This window comes from Maniola hyperantus, chromosome 14 (assembly GCF_902806685.2).
Source record: "Maniola hyperantus chromosome 14, iAphHyp1.2, whole genome shotgun sequence".
In the NCBI taxonomy this organism is placed as follows: domain Eukaryota; kingdom Metazoa; phylum Arthropoda; class Insecta; order Lepidoptera; family Nymphalidae; genus Maniola; species Maniola hyperantus.
Window position 1 is genome coordinate 8,658,268 of NC_048549.1, and position 23,278 is coordinate 8,681,545.

The window sequence follows — 23,278 nt, forward strand, 5'->3', positions numbered from 1 at the left end:
GGCCAAACATGGCCGACAGTGTTTTCACCTGTCTAAGAAAAATATTTTTTTAAATTAAAGTTTTACGGTTTTTAGGGCGCAAAAAAATATAGTGTTAATTTTTTTGATATAATAGGACAAATATTAACCATTTAAGACCAACTTAAAAAAATTGTCAAGTAGCCTATTAGATAACCTTCACATAATCTACATCAATAGGTAGGTACTTACTATGACAATACCAGTTTGCGAATTTTAATTTAACATTATCAAAACAGGTTTCATCAATGTCTAGATGAAAGTAGTAATAATTGTATTTCATTAGCGGTTAATAAAAGCGAATCCCCTTATCTTAACTAAAACTCGTGTTTCATCTGCACTTTTGTCCCCAGTATAAATTTACCACCAACCGACATCGGAATCTGTTCAAAAGTGTTAAATCGGTTAATATAATGATGATGGATGCCAGCCCGACCAAACAGCCCACAGCGGGGGTGTTTTACCCCACTATACAAATAAAATATTTTTATTATTAACTAGCAATCTATCCCTCTCCCACTCGTTAAGAGAGTTAATCAAAGTATCTCTGTCGCACAATTTAATCGAAATCATATTTCTGTTTTGTCATTATGGTATCACGTTTAGAGAGTTCCTCTCCTTTGTCCCGAATTTCGAATCGCCGGTTTCTTGTTACCAATGCAGCTTTTTTGTTTTCTTTTTCAACAAGTCACAGTCACACCCGTAAAGAAATATGACGCTCGAGCTTTCAACTTTATACCTACGTATGTTTGATTAAAGCCTTCGCAAATAACTGTACGATGATGTCGCCATCTTTTGCCAAGTAGTGGCAACGTATGTTTTTTCCTTGTTTACTCGTAAAGATGTTTTCTATGAATGGAGCCGCTGTTTGGTACAAAAAAAGGTGCAACCGTGTCAAAATCTGGCAATATTGTTTAAAATTTAAGACAGTTGCGTATGATTTCCTTTCATCATCACGGCTTACCTGTGGGGGCCCACAAAAAACGCGGCAGGTAGCCCATTTGTTTGTTATTAATTCTCGCGTCGAATCTCATTTTTTTTTCGGTCGACCACTTTAATTCTGTAAGAATATTAATTATAATTATAAACGGGGCTCGTCGCGTTCGTTATAAGGTGCTGGAACCTTAACTCTTGGTCCTAAATTTAAATCTGATCATTTATCATGCGACAATGTCGTTTTTATCTCTGGTCTTTTTTTTGTTGTTTATATTTTATAATTTTATACTCGGGAGTGGGTGCCTGATGAATTACAACTTAAGGCTGTGTTTACAATGATATTAATTTTATTTTTAACAGACAAAACAAAAAGAAGAGTTCGACGTAGGTACAGTATACGGAATTATTTATCACATTCAATAGAAAATGTCCAATCGAATGCAAAGTTACTCGTAAGATGTACACGCAATTGGATGTGTAGATTTAAAGTGTCTTTTCAATGTGCACATTGTCAAATGTCTAGAAATCCAACGTACGCGTCGATTGCTAACACCTGGCTGTTGCTCAAAACGTAAAAGAACAAAACGGACTATGTTTCCTGAATGTCTGACACATGATGACACACATGTCACTATGCTGCTACAAAAGTACAAACTTGTGCAGTAGGTAGGTACTTATACATGAGATCGAAACTTGTTTTTGACTTGTTGACAGTGTGCAAATTCTTTGAAGACAAGTTGCCTCGTCCAAATGTACCTACTTATAATATAAGTACCTAAGCTGTGGTAGCCCAGTGGTTAGGACGCCTTCATACCTGTGAACGAATATTCAGTTATGGTTAGTGCACAAGCGTAGCTTAGACGCAGTAGCTGTAGCATACTATTATATATTATGTGATAGTAGTAGTAGACACGTCACCGAGTAGGTATTATCACAAAACGTTCGCGCACGCTTTCTGAACACGGTAAGACTAAAAATAATACTTAGCGGCACCGGTCGATTGTCAGTTACCAATCACATTATGAAACGTATAGTGTGTAATTTAGGTAATTACAGTACGCGGCAGAAAGTAATGTACATCGGCCTTTAGAATGACATTTCGGCTTTGTAGAGCGTTGTCTCTGTCACTCATACCTATATGACGTTTTGTCGGTCTCAACGACATCGACAACGCTCTAAAAATCTGCTATCTATCTAAAGGTCGATATACATAACTTTGTACTGTAATAGTGGGTATCTACCTTTGATATAACGATTACCTATTTACACATAATTTCGCTGCTCACATCTTACAAACAGAAATCAATTAAAATTTATAGCTGACTAGCTGCCCTGGCGAACTTCGTTCCGCCTAACAGTCGATTCAAATTTTTAAAATTTTTGTCTCGGTAAGAACCATCCTCGTACTTCAAGGAATATTATAAAAAAAGAATTAGCGAAATCGGTTCAGCTGTTCTCGAGATTTGCGATGAGCAACACATTTAGTGATTCATTTTTATATTATAGAGATTAGATAATGTCCACGACTTCGCGTGGATTAAGGTTTTAAAAAATCCCTTGGGAGCTCTTTGATTTTCCGGGATAAAAAGTAGCATATGTCCATCCCCGGCATGTAAACGTAACTCTGTATCAAATTTCATTAAAATTTGTTAAACGGATGTACCGTGAAAAGCTAGCAGACAGACATACTTTCGCATTTATGTATAATATTAGTATGGATTAGATAATGCCCACGACCTCGCGTGAATTTAGGTTTTTAAAAATCCCGTGGGATCTCTTTGATTTTCTGGGATAAAAAGTAGCATATATGTCCCATCCACAGGATGTACTAAATCTGTACCGAATTTCATCAAAATCGCTTTTAGGAAATAGCAGTTAGACAGACAGATACACTTTCGCATTTATAATATTAATACGGATTAGATAATGCCCACGGCTTCACGTGTAAGTAGTTAATTTACACCCCGGGGATGGATATAGGCTACTTTTTATCCCGGAAATCAAACAATTCCCACGGGATTTTCAAAAACCTAAATCAACGCGGTCGAAGTCGCGGGCATCATCTAGTGCTAGTGTACAATAAATCTACAATAGAGCAAGAAAATTCTATAAATTCTATTCATATTCATATATAAGTACATTTGATAGGCACAGTAGGTAAGCATATCTATTAACTATGCAACAGTTTCGATATCGGACACACATTGCATCCTCAAAACAATTATTGAGTTACGCACTGCTATGCAAGGTATGATTGAAGTGCTTTAATAGCCTTTTGTTTGATTCTAAATGCATTCTTATGACTGGTCTAGCGAGTACTAGGTACTCTAGGTATACCTAGTATGTCGATCGGTGGTCTTATTAATTTGTTATTGACTAATTATTATTAAATTTTTTAAGTAAATAAATGTTTCATTTTTACGATAAACAGACAGCAGAGTGAAATTAATAGAGTTCCGTTTTGCCCTTTGAAGAACCCCAAAAAAGCTTCGCTTGACAAAAATATAAATCCTCTTTATTTCGAAGCCTTATTTCTTGTCTTGTCTACAATTATAAAAGGAACCGCTGTGTAAAATTTCAACTTTCTAGGTCCACCAAGGGTTTTGACTCGGGCGTTGGTTAGTCAGTCAGTGAGTGAGTTGGGACTTTTTTTATAGATATTTATTGTTTTCAGTGTTTCGTACATCAAAAGAAAAAAAGGAACCCTTATCGCATCACTTCGTTGTCTGTCTGTCCGTCTGCCGTGTGTGTCAAGAAAACCTATAGGGTACTTCCCGTTGACCTAGAATCATGATAGCAGGTAGGTAGGTCTTATAATCTAAGTAAATGAATAAATCCAAAAACCGTGAATTTGTGCTTAGGTACATCACAAAAAAAATGTGTTCATGAACAAATAATTAATTACCATTTTCAATTTACAAAGTAAGATACATAGGTATATCAAGTGGGGTATCATATGACAGAGCTTTGCCTGTACATTTTAAAGCAGATTTTTATTTATTATTATGTATATAATAGTTTTTGATTTATGCAAAATGTAGAAAATATACCCGTGTACGGAACCCTCAGTGTGCGAGTCTGACTCGCACTTGGCCGGTTTTTTATACGTACCTCTACCTTTAACTAGTCGTACTTGCCGACAGAAGACGATGTCAATGAGTCAGGATATTCCCTTTTATAGGTATTAAAATATGAATAATATATTTGTATATTTTATATTTATATGTCTAAAATGGCTGTGTATTCAGGTCAGTTTCACAACCGCCGCGTATCGATGTAATTCTCTCGCCTATTACTAACTACTTGCATGGTGGTGCGGCGATAGTACCCACATGCAGGTTACTTTATGTAATAATATACTATTCAACAATTACTTATATACTATGTATATTTACCTGGCTAGAAAAGAAAGGGTTTGATATTAAGTCGGATGTACAAGTAGGTAGGTATATACCTACATATACCTATTATGTTTCAACTTCTGAAATAACTTGGCCAGTTCTTTTGGATCTTGAACAATAATAATAATTAATTAATCATACCAGCTTTCGATCTTTATATATATACAGAATGTAACCAGAACGCTAGCAAAATCTTAGCGTTATTGTTATACTACCTAAACACAATCCTATACCAATAACCATTTGCCTCATTTTGTAGTTTTAGTGATTTAGTATTTTTCAAACCCGCAATGTATAGCGTGCAAAACTCGGGTCAATGCCCCAACTGCGACGCGGCATTGACTCCGAGTGGCCTACCTACGCAACGTTCATGGACCTCTAGCGTCAGTCAGATGTTTTATTTGCAATAATATTCCGTGAACCTGTACAAAATATCGGATTTATTTATTTATTTTTCGCGTTTTTTTTGTGGTATCATATCAGTAATCAGCAGTAGGTAGGTAGGTAATGTCACCTGTCTTCGTTTTTGCTAGCGTTCTGGTTACACCCTGTATATACTTAGGAACATTTTTTTAAATATCCCGTGTGTCATATTTATCATCACCTCCTATTTAATCACTTTGGTATTAACAGTACGCTTTTGTAGGGGTAACTTAAACAAGCTTTTTGCCTTGAAAGAATTCCTAAAAGAACAACCCATGACCTTACCTTATTTTACTATCACGACGTTTTAAATCGTGATCGTGATATAGTTGAAATTGAAGACCTATCGACATCCTTGACTTTAAAAGTTATAAAAGTTCTAAACAATAAACTAAATCATTTTATTTAGTTCGATGCCTGTCTAATGTGTATCACGCGACAAACTGGATTATTTTGTGCAGGGCTGCACAAAAAAATAAGTTTTACTCAATATTAAATACTGATTCGTACCTATACCTACAGGTTAGTAGGTATAATGTTATGGTTACGGAAGGATCAGGAAGACTACCGTATTAGATATTATCGCAAAAAATCTCCCATCATTGTGATTAATATAAAGGGGTCACGACCCCCAGAAATGAGGAACACGATGTAGAAAGAGACATATTGTGTTTTAATTTTATAATTGAGCTTTTCACTTATCCATAAATTCCTACTTTATTAGGTAGGTACCACTTAGGTACCTACTTACCTTAATTTTTAAGCATTTTCCATCTCTACAATAAAATACAGTTGAATTCTTTAAATAGTTTGTTTGACCAAGGAAGGTTTCATGTATGTATCTATGCGAATTTTCATATTTTTCACTTTTTATTTCTTTGAAATGTATGTGTCAAATCTGTATGGGCAAGCTATTAAGTATTAAATTAAACTTCAATGTCATTCATTTCACGCGAAGAAAATAATAATGAATCAATTATTATTTTCAATACAGACATGTGGTAATGTGACAACCCTGAATATACATACACGGAACAGTTATAATATTATTATGCATATTCTGTCGCTGTAACCAATCATCTAACTGGCATAATAAAACTACTTTTTGTATGCATTATTTCAAACTTAAAAGGTATATCTAAATAAAAAAATAGGCAGGAATTATTTCACGGAATTCTAAATTAGGTACGACTCAAAATTTATAATTTGTATTGCAGAACTATATCTTACTTTAACTTAATTAAAGTTATAACACACAAGTAGAAGGATAGAGTCTTCATTCTATGGAATCGTGGTCGTACTTATCTACTTACTATATTTTTAGCTTTTCCTCAGCGATATGAGTAAGATCAGTGGCCCTACCGCGGTTGTTTGACAGCTACAATGTCACGATCGCAATCATCTCTGATTGGTTAATGCTCGCTCACCATTGGCCACAATGCATTGTTGCTCATTGTTGCAACAAGAATCGCACAAATTCAGCCAATCAGAACAATTGAGATTGTAATAATGATTGATGCAGGTTTTAGACAATCGCCCCGCTGTACAAGATATGAAATAAGTGGTTCAAATGCAGCCCAAAAAATAGAGCCAATATTCTTAGATACCTATTTCAAATTACTCAATTGTTTTAGACTTATTGCTTAGTGAGTATTTCTATTCTCATTTTAGAAAAATCCATTTCGATTTTTTATTTATCTATGGGCGATGACAAGAGGTCTTAAATATAAATATTTTGCAATCGTTATTAAACTACACACTAAACACGCGGGCAATGTCGCGGGCATCATACAGTAGAGAATAAAATAGATACCAGAGACATTTTTATAACGTACAAGAATATATAAGAAATATTATGTTATGTAGGTAGGTAAGTGTTAATAGATCTAATCTTAGACTAATCTTATCCTGTCTGATTGAGAGGCTGATGAATTTTCGCTAGGTAAGTAGGTATACCTAGTTGTTAAGAAATGTTTTCAGGCAATATCTGTGACACTCATATAAATAACTTATAAAAATATACGTCCCCAAGACAACGCTCGAAATTTCCATGTTATAAGAATAACGTTTAGATTTGAGTAAAAAAACCGGCTAAGTGCGAATCAGACTCGTTCACCAAGGGTTCCATACCTTGGAAGGATATAGGTACGTGACTGTAATTATTTTATTAAGTACTTAAATTATCTCTTATGCAAATATAAGTTTGTAATCAAAACATGCAAAAATAATAAATAATATGTATTAATGTATGATAACTACAAAAAATTTATGATTTGGGATTTTCCCTTTACTTGTGCTATATATGATATTGCTTCTTGCCAAATTTTATGATCTAGGTCAACGAGAAATACCTACCTTTAGGTATTGATTCCCTTGCGAGTGTCAAAATATGCGGCATAAACGGCCGTGTCTTCTGATTGCGTTGACTTAGAAGTTGGTATTTCCAGAGCTCCAAAAGATTGGTAGACTTGAGTATGTCATATTGATTTCAATTCGATACCTCCACGCGTTCTTGAGAAAAAGAGTCTTGACAGACAGACAACCTTCCTTTTTTCCTATTGAGGTACAGAACCCTAAAAATAAAAGATGGCATAAGAAGCTCCACGAGACTTCTTCAAATTGAATATTAGATTGAAATTACGTACTCGGGTGGCATTCTCCTTTGTTACGCGAAAGATAATATATAAAGCGCGCGCGCATACAAACACGGCAATAGGAATTTTAAATTAGCATTCTTTTTGTGCTCCACGCCACCCCAACTTACCCGCACCCCATCGTCTTAATAATATTATGGAGAAATTGAGTTGTTATACACCCTTTTCGGAGGAGGCGCGGGTGCAGCGGCACACCTCGGAGAGAAGCCTTTTTTTGTAATTGAATTTAGATATTCTCTCTCCGTATATGGCGGCAGGGAGGTGGGGCCGCTAGTTCCGCGGTTGGAGTAGGTACGTGCCACATATGAATATGTTGAGACGCGCTGTGACAATGTCGTGCGTTATTAGATATTTTTACATGTAAATTTACGTTAGCTACATAAAAATATCGCAAATAAACTGGCATTCCGAACCAGTGCGTGGTAGAGCAATTATTGACGATCCAAATGTAGGCTTCTAAAAGCTTATTTGAATAAAAAATCTTTCTATTTCTATTTTAATAGTTAATATATTTTAGACTCCTTTTCTATTGCCTAGAGATACTTGTTAAAAATACCTACGAAATAGTTGAAAACCTGAAATTCAATTTTTCTTGTCATAGAAGCAAAGGCTTGATTGTTAGGTACGAATTACCAACCTACGAATGTTAAAAAGTTTGAGGTTTTCTGTAATAGCTTCAGAAGGCTCAAATTTTAAGAGGGCTCAAATCTCAGCCTGTTATTCTGAATTACATGACAATATAAAAACATAATCATCACCAACGTCAACCGATAGACGTCCACTGCTGGATATAGGTCTCTTATAGAGACTTTCACACGCCTCGGTCTTTCGCCGCCTGAATCCAGCGGTTACCTGCGACTCGTTTGATGTCCTCTGTCCACCTAGTGGGAGATCTCAGAACGCTGCGCTTTCCGGAGATCGCCATTCCAGCACCTTGGTACCCCAACGTCTATCCAGTCCCATTGTCACTTCAGCTTTGCAACCCGCTGAGCTATGTCGATTACCTACTCTGGTTCTCCTATGGATCTACTTATTTCATATTAAAATTACTGAACCAACAAAGAACCATAATTAATCTGGGATGCAACATGGTATAATAAGTTTGATTTAAAATGTCCCAATGTTGCTATAACAATACTTCGCCTAAATAGGTTCTATTAATTTGATCAGCCTTCCGAGAAGCAACGATAGCATGATACTGGTATGTAATTACAGAACGCTATTAACATCGTCCGTGTACAAACATGGCCGCTGGGGCTGATTGTAGGTTTCATTTTAATTGCGCACACGCATCCCGATCGCGACTTAGCTCTTATTGATTTGGAACTACAAATTACAATATTGTGAAAATCGTGGGAATTTTAATTGCTATCGGCTTACGAAACTGATGGGTAGATATTGTTAGCGATAACGGAGCTCTCAGCGATGTTGAGCAAATAAAGGTTATCGTTGCTTATTGGAACATACCTAGCTATCTCTACTTGCCGAATCTTATGTTAACCACGTTGTTTAAGTATATGTTGTAATAAGAATTATTGGGTATTACTCGATTCGTTGAAATCTCGTTATATTAGAACAAAATACTTAAAACTTAGCAACACTTACGACGATTCTTTTCAACAAAACGCCATAGCACGTCGATTTGATCAATTGTTTTACATTAAATTTGGAGCATTATCCATAATTATACACAAAGAAAAATAATCTAACAATCATTCAAATTATCATTAATGACACATTCTAGCGGGCCGGCGTCACGCTCGTCGCTGGGAAATAAGTCTAAAAGTAATTCGTGGCCTTCCAAATTATAGACATACAGAGCGGATGTCGCCGGCTTCAGCGGCGCCGGCGCAACCAAAAACCGCACGTCATTGTTTTTTGTGTTGCAGCCTCGGGCGCCTTAGGATCGACCCGGCCGCTAATTAATTATTTCACATGTATCGATCATTAATTACGTACGAGGCTCCGATACCGTCCACCCGTTATCTTTTAATGACGGCCGGCAATTTGTCGACCGTAATTATCTCACAAATCGGACGCACAAAAACGGAATATAATGATTTAAAATTTTAACACGATCGAGGCATTATCCGGCATAACCATTAATAGCAGAAAGCATCGAGATCGAATCAATCTTAATCTTGTACAGAAACGTAATCCAGATATATTTATGAGGGCGCAGCGCGTGTGCTATTATGCTCGTCCGCGGCAATTTGCCTCGGAAATTGTCTTAATCGGCCGCTCAAGGGACTATTTATGTATAATTATTTCCAAATTCGACGCTCCGTTTGATGCCTTTCCGCTCTCTTTGAGGTGGTTCGACAAAAAAGTCATCTGTGGCAACAATTAAGCCTGGAAAAAATAGAAATAAGTATCGAAGGGTCCGCAATAATTACAGACGCAAATTGACGGTTCCTAAGAGCATATCGGTCGAGTGGCGCCTGCCAGATTACCTGCGGATTCGTACGGCGACCAATCATCAAAACAATAATTGGTCATTAATTGATAAGACACTACAAATAATGTCTTTATAGGTATTAGTACTGTCACAATAGATAGATATAATATAATCGATGAGCATACTGTTTTATTTTAAAGTATGTTCCTATTAGATTAAATTGTCTTTTTGCCTTTGATCCGCACTTATTAATTTTATTATTTAATTACACTGAATGTGATTTATGCACTGAGGTATAGGTTTAGCAGATCTGTGTAGTAATCGGTCTTCGAAATAAAGAAAATTAAAAATCACAAATAAATACCTATATCGTCTGCCTTAAATTTTGTACATCTTCAATCATCTAATCGTATTTAACTCGACTCCGATTATGGAATGATTTTGTATTCGAAGAAGAACCAATTACATAATTAAAAATTCGTTATTTTGATTTAAATAACGTTGGAGATTGTTAAGAATTTTGTTCATCCTTTTACCACTTTTAGCTGTAGCATGTCGTTAATCGTGGGCAATTTGTGCAAACAAGATAAAGTTAAAAACTAAAACCCGACTAGGTAGGTAGGCGAACACGGGGGAATCGGAGCCACGGGGTAATGAGGATTACTCTACCTTACGTGTATCTAAACTAGATAGATCCTGTTTTGTTTTGACGGAATACAGAAGGCATGGGAGGGGTACATGTGGCTAGTCGCATCGACTTTTGGTGCACAAAAATACCATATCATGTCGGTTTTTTAGGCGATCGATCTAATATATTACGATATTCAAGCACAAATTGTGAGTATTAATCTGAAAACTATATTAAATTGTGTTTATGCTTTATGGTAAAAAGTTATTGGAGTTTTTTTGCCTTAAATGGCGCCAAATCCCCCGTATTCCCCTATTCCAGCGTAATAAAAGCTGAAATATAGTGAAATATAATAAGTACTTATCGTACCGCAAGGCATCGTCAAGGTCTGCACTCGTACGTAGTCGAAATTCCTCCGCGATTCTGATTCAAACCACTAGGCTAGGATATGGAACGCCCTTCGGGCATTAGTTTTCCCCTCTATTTTAAAATATGGGTACCTACCTTAAATCCAGAATGAATCTTCTAGACAAGCGCGCTCCATCTTAGGCTCATCATCCCAGCAGGTCTGATTGCAGCAAGTCTATAAATTAAAAAAAAATCGGCCAAGTGCGAGTCAGGCTCGCGCAATGAAGGTTCCGTACTACAGTCGTATTTTTTCGACATTTTGCAGGATAATTCAAAAATTATGATACATAAAAATAAAAATAAAACCTGTTTTAAAATGCACAGGTGAAGACCTTTCATATGATACCTCACTTGATATAGTTATCTTACTTAGAAAATTGAAAATACTAATTATTAGTTCATGACCACAATTAAATTTTTTTTGTGTGATGTAACCACAAATTCACGGTTTTCAGATTTTTCCCCAAATGTCAGTTATAAGATCTACCTACCTGCCAAATTTCATGACTCTAGGTCAACGGGAAGTACCTACCCTGTAGGTTTCTGGACAGACCGACAGACAGACAGACAACAAAGTGATCCTATAAGGGTTGCGTTGTTCTTTTTGAGGTACGGAACCATAAAAGGTTCGGATGAACTGTAACATTTTGACAACTTTAACCACGCAATATACCATGTAGTAGCCATACTTTATCTACTTTCCCACGTGTAATCAGACCTCTATTACATTCAACATTTTAGTTACCGTTCCCTCCACTTAATAATGTAATAAGTAAATCGTTTGCTCCGTCTTTACTCAATTTTATTCTCCATAATAATCTTTATCCGATATTTTCATATTAGTACATGACGCAGCGCGCAGCGTTGCAAAGAACACGATCATTAATCCATCCCTCTCGATGCCTATTGGAAATGTTGTTTTTCGGGTATATACCTACTGGATATACCACTATATGTTTATTCTATATGGGAAGGCACTTCAGGAAAGCAATGAATGAATATATATATTAATTGATCAAAAATGGGTATCATTTTTGATCAATTAATATAATATATTCATTCATTTATTCTAAAAATTCGAGGAATGGAAACTCTTACCAAACTGCGACGCATATCACCATAATATCACCTAGGTATAGGTACATACGAGTACCTACTATCATTCCTTACTCTGTGATATAAGTGTCGAACAACACCAAGTTTACTACTTACTTATTACTTCTTGAGAGTTTTTGTAGATGTTCTTTAATGCGCTTTTACGATGTTTTCGTGAAGAGAGCAGGTTGGGGGTAATTATTTAGCAGTGTTCTGCGGTTTCGTGAGACGGGCGACTTAATGAGGGCCTGCATAATAACCGGCGATTATTAATATGGATGTAGTTTGCCGCTTAGTCTCGTTACTGGCCCTCGTTTTGTGAATCTTTCTGGATTTTAAAGTTAGATATAACGTGGATTTAGGTATTTGAAAATCCCGTGGGAACTCTGATTTTCCGGGATAAAAAGTAGCCTATGTCCTTTCCCGGGATGCGAGCTATCTCTGACCAGAAAGTGTTGTAGAAAGTTAGAATTTAAAACAAGTGTTTTTAAATTCTTATAAGATATTTAATCACTTATCACACATAGGTAGGTACCTACTTACGTACTATCTCTGGAACTTTGCAGTTGGAAGCTTCGTTCTGCATACTTAGCCAGTAAACAAAATAGGTTAGGTAGGTACCTATTTTCAAACAAATTCATTGATAACTCATTAACTTAAACTACTAGATGATGACCGCGACTGCATCCGCGTGGAGTAAGGTTTTTAGGAACACTTTGATTTCCCGTCAAAAGTAGTATATGTCACTCTCCAGGTATTTAACTCTATCTATGCAGAAAATCACGTCAATCCGTTGCTCCGGTGCTCCGCTGCCTCGTGATTGAATGACAAATCAACAATCAAATACACTTTCCCGTTTATAATATGGGTAGTGATTTTAGTAAGTTTTTTTACGATCCTATGATGTCTTTTAAAATATTTTTCGTTTGAGTTAGTGACTCGGCTTAAATTTTTTACTTGCTTTGTTGTTTCATAATGTTGATGTAACTGGCGATTTTCTCACAAAACAAACAAGTAGGATTAAACGTATGAATAAACTGTTATTAGTCGTAATTGAACATCGAATGATCGAATAAAAAAGCATTCACCAGTTCCTATCAATAACATTGTGGGAGCCTAATTAATGATATGAAAAGCGCACATCTTCATTATGACTAGGGTATCCATGAGTCAGTAATCTGATCCAGGATACAAAGTTATTCTTTGAGGACTTACTGATCTATCAACGCACAGTTCAAACTACTGGACAGATGCAGGGGCTGAAATTTGGCATGCAGATAGCTATTATGACGTAGACATTTTTGAAAATTCAACACCTAAGGGAGTAGTTTTACATCTGACCATCGTTGATAAAATTCGAGCGTCAAACCACCTCAGCGTTAAACTAAAATGGATCTTAATAGACTGGTTTTAAAACGCAAGTTCGTCCCACACATCTACAGCCAGCGCTCCAAGCGGAAACATAGCGAAATTAAAATCAATAAATAGTATTGGTTTTTTAGGCTTTAAATCAAGGATCTTTAGATTCATTTTACTTTGACGTTATTGTGTTTCGAGACTCGAATTCTATCATCGTTAGCTAGTAACATCGTTAGCACACTGAAATATAGTTTCCGTCTTATTAAAATTACTTATAATTAGGTATTATAGATAATTTTACGCAACAAATTTTGAAGCGATGAACTTTATCTAGCTCTTGATCAGTTGAAACAAATAAAATTTAAAAGCATACGTATAAGAAACCACTTTCTAACATTCTCCAGGGTCGATCACGGGCACGCATCTCTAACTTGTCGAATGTGCAATTAAATATCACCTGCTGCCCATACGATCCGGCCCTGTTACCGCGAACTGACAATGAAATCATGATATAAGTGAAAAACCAAACTCCAGAAGGTCTAAAGCGCCGAGCAACTCACGTCGTTTACGCGTTTCTCCGAAAAGGTTTCCGCGATTTGTTTATTTTTTAAGTGAACTAAGGAAAAACGGACTGTAAGTGAGACTATCCGCGTAAACCCCTTACGGGTGGCAATCCTAATTATGACGGACTTGATAAGTCTATTGTGGGTGACTAATCTGATGCGGGTAGCTTGTATGTGAGCGTTTGCAGGGTCGCCACTGAACCAAATGGTAGGTATCCACACATTGTGTATGCTTTGATATTACTAGTTATTTTTTTAGTAACTCTACGTTAGGTAAACACTAGATATCCAATAGATACTAATTAGTAGTTTAGTTAAATAGGTAAATAATGAGAAAAAATTTCATTACAAATTTTTTGAGTTCGTCTAAGTAAGTACCTACCTACCACATTTCTTCTCGAAAATAGTTTTAACTTCGAATAAACGTGATTCATCTTAATCTAATGTTTTTGTCCAAAAATGTACTCGTAAAGTAACATTTAGTGACTTAGGTAAACTAAAAAAATAAATATTTTTTTCCAGGCCAGTCTGCTGATTCGCTAACTCAGTGTCTTACACTATAAAAATGCTGGCCACCGAGCTGATTTTTGACCTTTTTGTTTAATCCATTGAAGGTTTTCTGTGATTTTTATATCTTTCAGTGAAGCAGCAATATAGAACCAACCAATGTCAAATGAACTCGGTGGCTATCATTCAGTGTTAGACACTGAGTTAGCGAATCACCCCGCGTCATGTCATATTTTGTACGAATTTAAATGCATCTAGTGTGGGCACACCATTACACTCACACATGAATAACACGTAGGTGTATTCGCACACAATTAAACCCACCAGGTTCTCACGCTCACACACACAGGTAAAATTTTACATTTTACTTTGTATTTAATATAAAAACCAGCCAAGTGCGAGTCGGACTCGAGCACGAAGGGTTCCGTACCCATTATCTATAAAAACGAGCAAAAAATCACGGTTTTTGTATCGGAGCCCCCATAAATATTTTATTCTGTTTTTTAGTATTTGTTGTTATAGCGTCAACAGAAATACATCATCTGTGAAAATTTCAACTGTCTAACTATAACGGTTTATAAGATACAGCCTGGTGACAGACGGACAGACAGACAGACCGACTACCGGCAGCGGAGTAACAGGGTCCCGTTTTACCTTTTGGGGTACGGAACCCTAAAAATTCGTTGCCGTCATAGTGCAAATTGATAACACCATGCCTGCTGTGATGGGAGCCGCAGCATGTGTTTCATTAAACATTTAGAATAATCGGTGCCAATGTGACAACGATTTGCAAAACCGATTAGGTATGATATTGTAATTTATAGCCATGTAAAATAATAACTTAACTGGAAAAAATTCAATAACGAACTATAGTTTCTTTGTTGGGTAAAGACAGGGGGGACAAACCAGCGACATATTTTCACATTTCACTGTATAAGTAGGTAGGTACAATATTTTCCAACTCTATTTAAGATCTTGCAGAAGTATAGTACTCACGCGACAGGTCGAAATGGCAATCGGGGTGGGGACGCCCCGCATACGTGCGGGTGTGCGGGGCGACCCCCCGCCTCATATCCTGATTGCCACCTCGACCAGTCGCGGATTATAGGTACTATTTTCCAACTGTACCTAAAGAATACTATCTGTCCCGGCTTTACTCACGTGTAGTCGACGTTAGCCCGACTAGTTTCGAACCCATACGACCCATACGATATAGTCGTGGGACGGGACACCATTAGCTCCGCGTGCCTGGATTTCGGTGACGGTTCCAGTGATGAAGAACAGCAGGAACTGTCGGGAGACGATCGGCAGCTGTCTCCCCCCCCACCCCAGCCACCCTCACAACGGGCTCTACGGGCAGCGGCACGTGCGTCCCGCAGTCAAAACTTCGGCGCGTGCGCGAACGGACTCCCTTGAAAAAGGACCCCGTATGGGTTCGAAACTAGTCGGGCTAACGTCGACTACACACGTGAGTAAAGGCGGGACAGATAGTATTTAGAATGGAAATCACTCACGGTAGTTTAAACGCTAAAATGTACCTAAAGAACTTGCAGAAGTAGGTATTTTAAACTTAAATGAAGTAGTTTACCTTACTCCCTATATCCTGACTTACCTACTTATTGATTCTAGTAAGACAAAAATTCTAACTGGACTTTCTATGATTTTTTTAAGGTATCTTACCCAAATACTTGTCGATATCGATTCATATTTCAAATCTAACGCCATCTAGTTTTAGATTAGGTACTTACCTTACCTACTTTATATTTTCTCGACTACTTTTATTAGAACTTGGTTCTAATCCTAAACCTATCTTATTTCTATTTGAATATTCGTCATCATAATCATCATGCTCTCTGAAATCTAAATGAACCAAATTATTAGGTAGGTTCAAATCGGACATAGATACAAGTTAGGCCTTGACTGCAATCTCACCTGGTGGTAAGTGATGATGCAGTCTAAGATGGTAGCGGGCTAACCTGGAAGAGGTATGGCAGTTTTATTAAAGCCACACCCCTTTTGGTTTCTACACGGCATCGTACCGGAACCCTAAATCGCTTGGCGGCACAGCTTTGCCGGTAGGGTGGTAACTAGCCACGGCCGAAGTCTCCCCCAACTTTAATCATATTACTGCCGCTTTCTACCACACCCCTTCCAGGTAGCCCGCTTCCATCTTAGATTATGCATCATCACTTAAGTACCACCAGGTTAAGTACCACTAGTTATAAATATCTATCTATAGTATATTATATCCTGGAACCAACGTCATAAGATTATGACCATTACGGCGCATTCACCTCGACTCTAATTACTGACTCTTTCTATAATTTGCACACACATTAGCACCGAGAGTGATCTGCAAATTGCTCTGTCTGGGACGAACGTTGTAATTACTTGTGTAATTAAATCCTTTTTACAATGTCACTTAAGATATTCTGAGGTAAATTGTGCTGAGAGGCTGAGTGCTATTTATATTTCTTTCGTTAAGTGTCTAATAAGTACTTAGGTAGGTACTGGGTAACTATAATATTATTGAGTAGAGTAACTTTAACCATTAATACAACTGGACTGAATTGTCTAAACTTTAAATTGAACCTCGTAAGTACTTACTCGAGATACCCATAATAATTAAACACAGTTTTAATCTAGGGTTGAGTATAAAATAATAACGTAAGTACTAAGTAGGTACCTAGGTACTATACCCACTTGAAAGTAATGCAGTAGGCATAAATATCAAAGCCTATTAATATTAAAATCTTACTAACGTCGACTTAATTCGTGAGTAAAGCCGGTTTCTTTTTACATCTATAAAAATCCCAATTAAAATCTGCTCGGCCGTTCCATATTTGTAAGGAAATATTCCACACAAACAATCACTACGCATACTTAGTAGGTATATTGCAAAAGTGTGTTTGTTTGTTGGTTTGTCCTTCAATCACGTCGCAACGGATCGACGTAGTACCTAGTCATTAAAAAAAACCTATAGGTACAGTCATATTTGCACAGATAATGATTACCTCTATTGGTATCATACTGGTCGAAGACAACGAATATCTTTCATACTATAAAATAACTGTCGTTTGTTACAATATAAACATTGTTATCAAATTCCCATGTAATACTTATTACAATTTATCGCTTAATCATTTTGAAGAGCCCATACTTGACCGTTAGGAGTGTAAACAAGAACATGGGTGCGGTCCTAAAACGAGAATTAAAATCTCCCAAGGTCTTCTTTATATTGTTAAAAAAATTGATTTCAAAATTTGCATAGTTTATCTTTAAAATGGACATCCGGTGTAGAGTTAAGCCCCATTTACATGACATCGTTGAAATATTCGCAATATTTTGACAATATCTTTCCTCAGATTTTATATTTCTCTCCTCTTAAGTATTCTATAGATACCTAAATCCATACTAATATTATAAATACAAAAATGTGTCTGTGTCACTGTGTGTCCATCCGCATTCCGCATAACCGATTTGACGAAAGGTACAGTGATAACTTGCATCCCGGAGTATTTAAAAAAACCAAAATCATTATATTTAATATCTGTCCCGGCTTTACTCACGTGTTTAGTCGACGTTAGCCCGACTAGTTTCGAACCCATCCGGGGTCCTTTTTCAAGGTGACTCACACAACCGCGACGCGTGCGCGAACTGACTCCCTTGAAAAAGGACCCCGGATGGGTTCAAAACTAGTCGGGCTAACGTCGACGAAACACCGTGAGTAAAGCCGGGACAGATATTAAGTATATACATATAATGGAAATCACTCACGACAGTTTAAACGCTAAAAACCTAAATCCACTATCCAGTTTATAAAAATCTTTTATAATTTTTTTTTATTGTGTAGGTACATCAGGTACTTTATAAGCATTAATAGCTCAATGGGTCACGGGGCGGGCTGAAATCCGAAAAGTTATTTTATCGTTGTACCTACCGACTCCTGCGTTTAGTAGGAGAGGACAGAGGAAAATAAGTCACGTTACGTTGGCAGTATCCTCTAAAAATTATCTAATGTGATAAAAAAATCTTTATATTTTAACGCAAAAACCGCATGTAAACTGGACATGACAGATTTTTTAGTGTAATATGCATAGGTACTTATTATATCTAGTTATCCACGACGCATCCTGTAGTTATTCACTCATTAGTCAGAGTGATTAGTGTATTGTGAAATACATACGTGAATTAGTCATAAATTATAAAATGAGTTAAAAATTCCACAAATTATTAATTATCGCATTCATTATTATCTTTCCAATAGCGTATTTTCCTGTTGATTTACCAGAAGTTATTTTATTAAACAGAACTGCATTTTTTTATCATATTAATAGAACATATGGGTATATAAGGTGTATATATATAATCTATTAATATGATATATCATAGGTTTTATATCAGTTTATGTTTTTCTTTTCAGGGAATTTTAACACCATAACCGCCATTAACTGCCGTTACCTTTAAAGTTTACTTAGTTTACATTTTATCAAAATCTACACTGTCAATTAAATAAACAGTCATGTCCCTAATCTGTCAGCTTTCGTTATGTAGGTAAGAATTTGTCGGACACGCTCCTATGTGTTTGTTAGATAACCCGCAAGATAACAAAGATGACGGCTTAATCTCAATTTTTTAACAAATTTTTATTCTAGATTACTTGTAACGCTATCGATTTTCGTGTATTTTATTTGTGTTTCTAATGTCATCTGAATTAAGGAAGATATTCGTATAATACTTTTTACCTTAGAAACGTAAAAAGTATGTTTGTCGAGTTCCCGTAATATTGGTTGCTTAATTGTAAAAATGTCATTTTTGACAGCGATGACAGGCTGTCAATCGGATAAATTGATCGCAGTTGTTTGCGCAAATGCCAGCTAGATAAGCGCTTATTATCAAATATTTTAATTTGATCTTTCCATCGATTCATTTTGTAAGTTATCACCCGAGGAAACGTGCGTTTGATCAGTAACCGCTTTTATTATATTAACTTTCAACATTATATTTTGTATCTTGCAATAAAGGTATATATTTTTTTAAATCTTAGAACTCACCTAGGTATGGGTTATTTGTAAAATCTTTTGTTTTAGAATTAATTTTTAGTTGGAAATAATGAAACAAAAAACAATCAGTCGAATATAAAAGATCGTCTCCACCTATTTCCGTTTACAATGTCGGCCTATACAAATGTATTGAATTGTCGTAGCTTATTAAGTTAAACTAGTCCGTGAGAAAAAAATACATTGCGTCATACTTGGACAACTGTATTAAAATAGTACCTACCTAATATAGGTTTGATAGATGTTTTGGCATGAGCAAAGTATCTAATTGAAGTTTTTAAATTACAGGAGAGCATGTGATGCCGGCCTTTGACGCCCGGCGCCATGCCCACGCCGCTGCAGCCCGGCGGCTCCGCTAGCGGCCCGCCTCCGGAGCGCAAGCGGCGCCGCAAGCGCGACGATCCTCAGAGTTCGGCTGCGCTCGAGCCCGACGAAGACGACGGCGACATGAGCCCAGAGGAGGAGCCGCGAAACGCTCCCGCGGCCCCTGCGGCGCCCACCCCGGCGCCCTCGTCCGCGCCAGCGCCCACGTCTCCTCCAGCCGCGCCGGACGCCGTCGACCTCACCTCGCGCCGAGACTCTCCACCGCTCTCCTCCGATGTGGAACATTTCGATGGCAAGATCGTCTACAATCCTGACGGATCTGCGTACATCATCGAAGACCCAGAAATATCGGAGGGTGAAACGAGTTTGCAAGATCTCCCCAAAATAGAACCCGGGTGCATTGTCGACAGCCGGGATAGCAACGTGGTGGAGAGACAGCTCGAATTCCCGCAAATAGCGAGTGCTTTCTACGTATCAAGAAATCCATCTTTGTATGGTGCTCTGTATGGAAGATTGGCTGCTGAGAGAGTGCGAGCTAGGCCAGACGCGCCTGTGATGCATAGTTATCGAGTGTTTAGTTTTCGGGGAGGAAAAGACGCTCCTAGACCATCGTCTCCAGTGCCGGAGTGCCCTATTAGCGTACCGGTTAAACCAATACTTATGTGTTTTATTTGTAAATTGAGTTTTGGATACGCTAAATCTTTTGTAGCTCATGCCCAATCGGATCACAGTTTATCGTTACTTGATACAGAAAGAGATGCTCTATCAAGAGAAAATGCATCAGCAATCATTCAATGCGTTGGAAAAGATAAAGAATCTCTAGTCTCATTTTTAGAACCAGTCGGAGCTGCTATGCCACCACGAGCTTCGATGTCAGGTAGTCCCGCGAATATATCAGAATTATCCAGCCCTTCCATGGACAAGCGACTGGAAGTAATGACGCCAGACAGAGAAAATGAATCAATGTTACCCAATGGATCATGTGATGATAGAAGACCTAGTCCGCCATCATGGAGGCCGCCTAGATCGATGGCTGAATCATTGATTCCACAACATTCCATGATCTCAGTCGCACACCCGCACACAATAAATGCTTCTGTTCAACCTCGTAGTAGCCCTAATTCATCCCCACCGTTTCAAACAACTCCTCCTGCATTTCTTTCTGGTACGACGATAGGAGTGTGTCCAGATCACCTTGGAGGACGACCTTCTGGAGCTGATTGTCCAAAATGCGAGCTTATTTTAAATTCTGGTAGACTAGGTGGCCCCTTAGCTGGAATGCATAGTCGAAATTCCTGTAAAACATTGAAATGTCCAAAGTGTAATTGGCATTACAAATATCAAGAAACGTTAGAAATACATATGAAGGAAAAGCATCCAGAAGCCGAAACTAGTTGTATTTATTGTATTGCTGGTCAACCACATCCACGATTAGCACGTGGTGAAACTTATACCTGTGGATACAAACCTTACCGATGTGAAGTCTGCAATTACTCAACCACGACAAAAGGAAATCTTAGCATACACATGCAGTCTGACAAACATCTAAATAACATGCAAGAGTTACAGAATGGTGGTAATCCCGGTGAAGGAAGTTTACCACCAGCCCAGCATACGCCACCGGGTGTACATAAACCTCCACTACCCCATCATTCTCCCTTGGGACAGAAGCCAAAGCCAACGTTTCGATGTGATGTTTGCAATTATGAAACCAATGTTGCACGTAATTTAAGGATACATATGACATCGGAAAAGCACACTCATAACATGCTTGTTCTTCAGCAAAATGTTAAACATATGCAGACTTTGTCTGCTCTTCATCATAGACAACAAAGTCAGCAGCAATTAGAGAGTTTGTTACATTTTCATGGTAGTGATGCTCCTCCACCAAACCCAGAGGCTGCTTTAGCGGACATGGCGTACAACCAGGCCCTGATGATTCAGCTAATGACTGGTGGCCCTGGACCATCGCCTCCAGAATTAGGTGCCCATTTAGATGTTGGCTTAAATCCAGAGGCTATGGAACCACCGCCAGAACCTGCGGACCCAGAACCAGAGAGAACGTTTCACTGCTGTATATGTAACTGCTTTTCAACAGATTCTTTGGAAGCGTTGGGTCATCATCTAGCACAAGATCGCACAAAGATCAGAGAACAGGAAATATTAGCATTAGTAGCCGGTCACTACGTTTGTAAATTATGCACATACAAAACAAATTTAAAGGCCAATTTTCAATTACATTGCAAAACTGATAAACATCTACAAAGGCTGCAGCATGTCAATCATGTGAAAGAAGGTGGTCCGAGAAATGAATGGAAACTAAAGTTCTGTGGTGGTGTAGGGACGGGTGGTGCGGGAGTCGGTGGTGTGCAGGTCAGATGTTGTGCTTGTGATTATTATACAAACTCTGCACACAAACTGCAGCTGCACGCCGCTGGAGCCAGGCACGAAGCTGCTGCACTACTGTTGAGACATTTACGAGACGGTGCTTCAAGGATACCACGTGAGCGGCCTCGAGTATACCGATGTGCGTTGTGTGGCTTTGGTGCACCACATAGACTGCCACTTCTACAACACGTGCGCTCGGTCAAACATTTGCAAATGGAACAGATCCACCAACTCCAACGGCGGTCTGAAGGCAAAGACCCCACACCGGATGTTGCTGAGCTCTTCCAAGTCATCCCTCAACCACCTGAGTTGTCGAGTCCATACGATCAACAAGACAGTGGTAAGCTTTAGTTACTCATTATTTATTAACATAAAAAAAAGCTTCATCCGACAAACCTCTTAACTAATTAATTAAACTATTTGAAGCTGATCTTGACTATGGAGTAGGTACGCCGTTGTCTCCTTTCATGTTTATCAGAGTGGTAATAAGGAAATCGCTACTCGTGTTTGCCACTAATGCCTTTCCAAGCATGACTATCCTATTGTTATTATTATTGTGAATTAACTTCCTCGAGTCATTGTCTCTTAAAGTAACAAGTTTTAATGATATCTAAGATGGGAACAAAACTTTTCTACAAAAACTATGTCTGCTCTAGTTAAAGTATTCATAAAAACGCGCGGTACGCTGTTAGATGCGCGTGCGCTTCTCTTCCAATAATTCTCTTTTTGGTAGCTGCAAGTCATTCTAAGCCTTTTCAATTGTAACTATGGGGAAAACGTTTTATTATTTATTACTTTTGTGATAAACACATTTCGCAACTTTAATTCTATAAGCCGTGAAAATCCCATTAAAATTAATTCAACCAAAACCATTACCGGCGTTCGTATCGATAAAGTAGGTAATACTGAACAAACTTATGAATGTGATTTCGAAACGTCACTATCGGTTTCCAATTTAATCCGATTCGTTCCTTAATCAATTTTGTACTGCATTTTTCAAACAAAGCTTCTTTCGTGAACCACTTGAAAGAACGTAGGATTATTACGTGTTAATTGACGTAAGAGTTTTTTTTTGAATATTTTTGTTTGTGAACTCGGTGGTGAGTGGCTCGTACC

At 37.7% G+C, this 23,278-nt stretch overlaps 1 protein-coding gene across 1 annotated transcript in view; it reads left to right on the forward strand.

The window, feature by feature from the left end:
* The window catches only part of LOC117988138 (zinc finger homeobox protein 3-like), a 76,215-nt gene that overhangs the window by 39,997 nt on the left and 12,940 nt on the right, over positions 1-23,278 (forward strand). Inside the window, 1 exon segment of the mRNA XM_069503132.1 lies at positions 19,739-22,502. Coding sequence (XP_069359233.1) covers positions 19,775-22,502 — 2,728 coding nt within the window. The 5' untranslated portion in view covers positions 19,739-19,774.